The sequence below is a fragment of the Hemicordylus capensis genome, chromosome 2 (genome assembly GCF_027244095.1).
Source record: "Hemicordylus capensis ecotype Gifberg chromosome 2, rHemCap1.1.pri, whole genome shotgun sequence".
Classification (NCBI taxonomy): Eukaryota; Metazoa; Chordata; class Lepidosauria; order Squamata; family Cordylidae; genus Hemicordylus; species Hemicordylus capensis.
In genome coordinates, this window is record NC_069658.1 from 327,191,229 (window position 1) to 327,199,214 (window position 7,986).

The 7,986-nt window shown below is 45.0% G+C and overlaps 1 protein-coding gene across 1 annotated transcript in view; it reads left to right on the plus strand.

Moving 5' to 3' along the window:
* Positions 1 to 6,289, plus strand: part of GNAI2 (G protein subunit alpha i2) — a 178,480-nt gene extending 172,191 nt beyond the window's left edge. The window contains exons 8-9 of the mRNA XM_053296520.1: positions 3,243 to 3,468; positions 5,098 to 6,289. Coding sequence (XP_053152495.1) covers positions 3,243 to 3,433 — 191 coding nt within the window. The 3' untranslated portion in view covers positions 3,434 to 3,468; positions 5,098 to 6,289. The remainder of the gene's footprint in view (positions 1 to 3,242; positions 3,469 to 5,097) is intronic.
* Positions 6,290 to 7,986: the final 1,697 nt, after the last annotated feature.

Here is a 7,986-nt window from a genome sequence, read left to right on the forward strand (position 1 = left end):
AGGAGATATGCCTGTTTTCAACATGCAGATAATGCAGCCCAGACTACAGCCCAGTCTCTTGTTCATGCAAAAATTAATAGATAAAAGCCCAACAGTCTGTACAATCCTGCAGAGTGAATGATTGGCGTGGCATCTTGATACCTTCTTTGCCATGTAAGCAGTTTTATACTGGGCCATAGAGTGCAGTGAGTTGTACTTTCCCTCAGAGAATTAAATACACACCTTGACCAGGAAATCTCTTCCTAAGAGTTTTGCTAAACAATTCAAAATTCAACTACACACCAGATCCCCCAAGTTCTGTTAATATCCCTGGGATACACGTGAGGTAGTCTGCTTTAATAAGAGAACTCAGCAGCAAGGTCTGCTGCTGCTTTGGGGAGACCCGCAAAGGGAAATGCGGAGGAAAATGGCAGCTCGCCTGCTCTAAAGGTCTGGTGCAGGCTTCACACCTGACATTTCACTTCTCATGAGGCACAACCCCACAGGTAGGAATGCAGAAAGATTCTTCCTTCCACGGCAGAACGTGAAAGACATGCTTTGGTGGGTGGTAGGTGGAAATTTAGCTTCCTCTTGCATCCCTCTCGTTTGCCCCATCCGGAATGAAAGTCAAAGTGACAGGACAGGTTTCCAAGGCGGCGGCAGGCGGGAGGCGGAGTTCCGTTGTTCCCTGCAGCGAGTTGTCTGTGTCCAATTGACCGGCGGTGAGTTGGCTGCGGCGATTTGTCATAGACCCCTTCTGGTCCCATCTACTAGATGGCAGTAGAGTATGCACTCAGATAGACTAGTAAACAGGTACATTCCATGGGGGTGGGTGTAGCCATGTCACTCTGTTGTAAGAAGCACAGAAATGAAACTTGCAGCCTAGCAGATTTGGGAAACAGAAAAACGTAGGAAACATAGGAAATAGCCATATAGTGAGTCAGACCATTGGTCTATCTAGATCAGTATTGTCTTCACAGACTGGCAGCGGCTTCTCCAAGGTTGCAGGCAGGAATCTCTCTCAGCCCTATCTTGGAGAAGCCAGGGAGGGAACTTGAAACCTTCTGCTCTTCCCAGAGCAGCTTCATCCCCTGAGGGGAAGATCTTGCAGTGCTCACACATCAAGTCTCCCATTCAGATGCAACCAGGGCAGACCCTGCTTAGCTATGGGGACAAGTCATGCTTGCTACCACAAGACCAGCTCTCCTCTCCTTGACCATTTATTGTGGTCAAGCTTTGCCACAAGCTTTGCCACAATAAATCAACCTTTCCCACAATAAATGTTGCTCTTTAAGGTGCCGTAAAACTCTCTTAGTTATGTTCTTCTGATATTGGCTTTTTCTTTTATGATGGAGTAAAATGGTTAAGCTTGGGTCTTAAGAAAGGTAGAGAAAGAAGGGCATGGCCTCTGGATCTACACAGTGGAAATGAAATTCAGGACACTCCCAGTCTGCATTTTGCTCAACAAGTGTGGCTCTAGTTAAATAGAATGGGGCCCCTGATATCCAGCATTTGCTGTTCACTAAGATTTTGGCAAAGGGGATGGGAGGTGTTCCCCTTGTATTTGTGCTTGTCCTGCACAGCAGGAAGTGTGGAATTTTCATTTGCTGATTAGCTCCTCAGCTGTAAGCAGAGTCTGTCCCCAGATTGTGTAGCTGCTGCTGAAGGGGGGGGGGGAAGCGGGAATAGAACAAGACAAGCTGACTTCACTTCAACAGCTTGTCACTTCTTATCAGCTGCCATTCTGGGATTTGAGTGTCTATATATGCCACATTTTGTAAAACTCAGTCTGCAAGCAAGATCTAGGGGTGAATGTATTCGTTTTGGGAAGGCAGCACTGGCTAAGCCTAAGCCATGGGGCTTTTCTGCAAGCAAAATACAACTGATGACAGCTAACATCCAGATTTATGTAGAGCATTTATCACAGTCCATTTTTCAGAAAGCATTACTGTGTGGATTATCAAGCAGGCAGTGTGTTATGATACCACAGCCAAACTAGATCTTGTCTCTGGTATTTCTAGCTTTGCTGGCAGAGAGAATCTGTTATGGGATAGGTCTGAAAGTGTTTAAGTTAGTCGGTTGTTCTGGTGCGCTCGTTCTCTCTCTCTCTCTCTCTCTCTCTCTCTCCCCTTTTCCAGTTAGGTTGAGAGGTTAGACATGCCCAAGAAAAGATGATGCCTTAATTGCTGGGTCTGTAGCAGCATGGGATATGAAATTGATTTGTAAAAAATGGCCAATGTATGCAATGTTTTGCCCAACAAAACGGGCAAAACGTTTCATCAAAACAGCAGTCAAGCTGGCTATTTTGAAGAAACAAACACAAAAATTTTCAGATGTTCTGGCCTTAGGGAGCAATGGGGAAACTCGAAACATCCCATTGTTCCCCCTGAGTATGTTCCCCCTGGGTATGGCCTCATTGTTCCCCCTGGGTATGGCCTCATATGCCATGTCACGGAGCAGCAGAAAGAAGATGAACAACTGGCAGGGATGTGCAAAACAACCCATGTTCCCCCTGGGTAGCTACTAGGGACACCAAAGTGGGTTGTGTGGTAGGGCATGATGGGTGCTACCTACCACCCAACCCACAAAAGAAATGGGCAAGCAGGCAATTTTAAACATTTTGTTAACCTTTTCCCAAAAGCCCCATACATTTTTTAACCTTTCCTCAAAACCCCCATGGGATCATATGGGGTTTTGTGGAGAAAGTTAAAAATTTGTGTAAAATTGTCCGCTTGCCCATTTCTTTTGTGGGTTGGGTGGTAGGTAGCACCCATCATGCCCTACTAACCAACCCACTTTGGTGTCCCTAGGAGCTACCCTGGGGGAACATGGGTTGTTTTGCACATCCCTGCCAGTTGTTCATCTTCTTTCTGCTGCTCCGTGACATGGCATATGAGGCCCAGGCCGGGTGGGTTTTTTTTTTTTCATTTTAGTGTCACTGCTTCCTATGTATGACTAAGCTCCATTGCTCTGAGTTTCTTGGGCAAGAGGCAGTGGAACAGAGCTTCCTCAGGGCCATCATCTCCCACTCCCAACATCTTCCTACTATGGACTACTCTTCATGTGGATGTCAGAATTACACACATTATTTATATATGGGGCTATTTAAGGATCAGAGCCGGAGTCCATGTGCTGTTTTCCCAGTTACCAGTGCCTAATTTCCACTAGTAGTGTCACGGGGCTAAAACCTCCACTTGCATAAAAAATCAGATTCTTCTTGATACTGTTGTTTATCCTGTCCTGTTCCTTTTTCTTCCTGTTAGGGGCCAACAAGTATGATGAAGCCGCTGGCTACATCCAGAGCAAGTTTGAGGACCTGAACAAGAGGAAGGACACCAAGGAGATCTACACCCACTTCACCTGTGCCACTGATACCAAGAACGTGCAGTTTGTCTTCGATGCTGTCACCGATGTCATCATCAAAAACAACCTGAAGGACTGCGGGCTCTTCTAGCTCTTCAGGTGGCATCTACTGAGGAACACAGGAAGGTGAGGTTGGGCAGATGCCCAAGGTTGCTTCAGAAAAATGATACACTCCTCTATGTGGCAGAAAAGACATGCATTTTCTGCTTCTTCCTTGGCCGCCCAGAGAATAATTTATTATGGGATGGCTAACAAATAAAGAAGTTGTTGTTGTTCCTGGGGAAATAAGTGATATGTGTGATACATTACTATGTATCATTATGATACATTACTATCAATTCTGTCACTTCTACACACATCTTAAAAGAGACAAGTGTGCATGCCACTGCCTTCAGAAAAGGAATGCAGAAGCAGCTGTCTAAGATGTCAAGACTGGATAGATTTAGAGGGCTGGCAGGATGAAGGTGGTAGGCAGGGGGAGTTTTTCCCTTCATAGAGGATAAAGCAGAGACATGGATCATCTGGTGAAGTGGAGGTGCTGGTGCTGAAGGGCCTGGATGCTGGAGGGTCTAAGCAGAGAACACAAACTTGTTCTGTATGGGCTCACTTGAGCTCCCTGGAAGATGAAATACTTCTATACCTGTGGAGGTCAAGTTGTTTATCCCTTACCAAGTTGAAACATGTCTGAGCCGTTTGAGGCACAGCTCCAGGCTCAGGAAAGTGGTCCATGAACTCCCACCTGGGATTCAGTACCAGACTCTACCACTCAAAGGGAGGCCAGCTTATAGACTCCAGCATCATCAACAACAGATTTGTTGGCTTTTTTCTACTATGGAATTGTTGAAATTTCTATAGAACCCTGTAAAAATTAATCTAAACTGTAAATGAATGAGGAGATCAATGAAAGTTTAAAAAAGAAAGAAATGAAAGGCAAACCCAAGGTTGTGTGAGATGTGCTTGTCTGGTACATTTTATTTATTTATTTATTTATTTATTTATCAAATTTGTACTCCACCCCAAACTTTCGTCTCTGGGTGGTTAACAATAGCATAAAACAAGTTAAAACATATACAAAAACTTTAAAAAATGTAACAATTTAAAAATCAACCACAGATTAAAACCTAAAAATTTAAAAAGCTGAAAAAGCTTGGGTGAAGAGGTGGATTTTCAGATGCTTTTTAAAAATTGACAGAGATGGGGAGGATTGTATTTCAGTAGGGAGCGCATTCCACAGTCTTGGGGCAGCAACCAAGAAGGCCCGTCCCTGTGTGGCCACCAGCCGAGCTGGCGGCAACTGAAGACGGACCTCTCCAGATGACCTCAATGTGTGGTTGGGCTCATAATGAAGAAGATGGTCTCTTAACTATCTAGGGCCTAAGACGTTTAGGGTTTTATAGATTATAACCAGCACTTTGTATTTTGCCCAGAAACCTATTGGCAGCGAGTGTAGCTCTTATCAGCAAAGGAGTGATATGGTCTCTCCAAGATGACCCAGAGACCAAGCTGGCTGCTGTATTCTGTATCAACTGGCATTTCCGGACACTGTACAAAGGCAGCCCCACATAGAGCGCATTGCAGAAGTTTGTAGGTTACTAACATATGTACCACTGTTTTGAGGTCATTCATCTCAAGAAGCAGACGCAGCTGGCATATCAGCCGAAGCTGATAAAAAGCCCCTCTGGCCACTGCCTCAAATGGTGTGGTGTGACCAATATAACCTTGAACGTTCACTTTCTTGTCCTCTCTCCATTGCAGGATTACTTGAACTGCTCCACATGAGGAAGAGGCTGGTGTTGATGAAGGGAGGAGGACCGCACCATTTAATGACTCCTGCTTCTTTTGTTTCATTCCTTTTTAATTTTCCTAATGATGAGACTTTGGAGATTCTTCCTGTCCAAGAGACAGGCTCCATTGCTTCCCCTGCTCTGTGCTGTCCCGGGTGCCTGCTGCAGGTAGTTTTTTATCCTTTCCCTGTGCCCACAAAGCCTTATTCGAGCACCAGTTATTGGTGGCCTGCCATAGCTGTAACATGTTCATGTACGCCATTTAAAAACAAGCTGAAGTGCGGAAGGTAGCAGGTCAGCGGGTGTGGACATGTTCTTAATACTCTTTACTTCTGTTTTGAGACATGATAAATTGTCCAGTCCAAGCAACCCTCTCTCTGGCTCTGCCAAAGCAATCACTGACCATTTGTCTTTTCACCTTCCATGGAGGAGTTCTTGCCATGAAGCAAGCCTCTCAGCCCCTACCTCTGTAATTTGCACAGACCAGCAAGAAAACAAAAACATTCCTCTAAAAGTCAATTTGTGTGGGGAAAGTTGATCTTCTTTTGTTTTTGTTTTTTAAGAAAACGTTTTAAAAAAAACTTATTTAAAATGTCAAGTAGTAAACGTTGAGTTGCCCAATACGAGCTCATCTTCTCTAGTAAATTTTGTGCCTTGAGGGTGTCTGTATGTTTACATCTGTTTCCTAGTTTGCTTCAATGTGCATTGTGTTTAGATTTGGATAAACTGGGTTCCCCACCCCGCCCTTTCCCCAGCCCTGCTCTCCCTTTCCGCTGTGGTCCAGGCCAAGCTTTTTATGAGGGGGCAGCGCCCATGGGTTTTAAACATGTTTCTTCCTGGCCACAGAATTAGGTTCCTAAGGGCTAAGACTCCACTAAGGACTAAGCAATGTTGATGTCAACTTCTTTCCATTCCTACGTGCCCCACCCCAGGGCCTGTGGGTGCTCCTGAGGTTGCTGTACTGTCAGGTCTATTTTAATGTAATTTCTTAGCTCTAACTGTAGCGTCAGTTGAGGAAACACTGCTGTATGTAAGCGGCTCTGCCTGTCCTGATGTTGATGGGCACAGGGTCATTAGTAACCGTCAAGACGCAGCCTAGCTTTTATCACAAATGTTTTACCAAATTGTTCACATGGTTTGAAATAATAAAAGGTAGAAAGAAAGCCTGTGTGCACTGTGTTGCTTTTTATGCACTGTTCCCCACCAGGCCTTTGCACACACATAAGGATTTTGCATCAGCATGGGGACTTGTCTTGAAACACCAAATGGATTTCCTAGTCCATTTCACTTTGAACTGGGGCTACAAGAACACATCATGGCACAGGAGAAGAGCTGGTTTCACTATTACAAGATGGCACTGAAGCCTACATAATCAATCATTTCAAGGATCTTGGGGTTGCATGCAGTTGGTCTTGAGGATCTGCCACAACATTATCTTTGCGTTTCCCTGTCAGCCTCCCCTTTGTGCTTCTTCACCATTCCCCACAGTTCAGTTCAGAGCCATGGCTGCTGCTTATCTACCATGTTTTCAATCATTGCCCAAAGGTAAACAGCATGCAAAGGGGGATGACTCTGCACATTGTACTGCCTATTCCAGGTGTAGGATTTGGATTAGGGAAGGATGCCTCCTCTTCCTTGGGTCTGCATATCTGCCTCTGTCCCGGTGTGAGCTGCAGAACTGAGGAGAATCTATACAGCTCTGAAGTGTGAGTGGCTCTAAACCAGGGCTGCCCAACCTCAGCCCACCAGCTGTTCTTGGCTATAGCTCCCATCATCCCCAGCCACAGTGGCCAAGACTTAGAGATGAGGGGAGTTGTCGTCCTCCAACATCTGCAGGAGGGCTGAAGTTCTGCAGCCCTGCACTGGAATATAGCCTAGAACCTCCATAGAGTTTAATCCAGCACTCCATGTGAGCTCTTTCTGATCCATAGCAAACCAAGGCTGGAATGGAATGGTAGAAGTGTCTGCATGGGACAGTCTTGAGGTGAGATTTGAGAGGACTGTAGGAGTTGTGTGTTTGGGGAAGTCCTCTGGAATCAAAACCTCGGGAGCATTGTATGGGCATTTCCTGGGGTGGAGCCTACAGTTCAGGCTTTAGCCATGCCACTTTATATTAGTGTTATATGAGGGACATGTTATAGAGTTACTTGCATTACCAGAGCATATGTTCATGCTCAAGTTTCACAATCTGACAGACCTCTTGAAAAATGTACAGTGGTCCCTCTACTTACGAAATTAATCCGTTCCGAATGCACATTTGTAAGTCGAAAAATTCGTAAGTCGAAAAGCGGTTTCCCATAGGAATGCATTGGGAACGGATTAATGCGTTCCGGAGCCTAGAAAAAAGACCCAGACCCCCAGTAAGGCTTGCAAACTGCACAGGAACATTTCTTTTCAAGAATAAACAGGCAGTAAACAGGCAGGCAAGTCAAGGAAACCGCATGTAAAATTTGTAAGTCGAGGAAACCCCATCTAAAAATTTGTAAGTCGAAAAAACCGCATCTAAAACCGGATCTAAAACTGCCGTTTGTAACTCGAAAAATACTTATGTCGAGTAGTTTGTAAGTCGAGGAACCACTGTACTTCTATACTCAGATGACTCATGAGTCAAAACTTAGGAAAACCAGGAGCTTTCACTTTTATTCTACTATAGCAGGGTCAGCTGCTATTCCCAGCTGCCACAACAGGATGAATTTTGTGCGGGGAGGCAGGGTTTTATACTGCCAGTTAGCCATTTACTACAGGGTGTGGAATATAGTACTGGCGCCCTGTCCTGACTGAGGCTTTAAAGAAAATAAACTTCTTGTTCCATCCAGTAAGATTCTTCCAGTGTCTTCTAGCAACTCTGTTGGCAACCGTC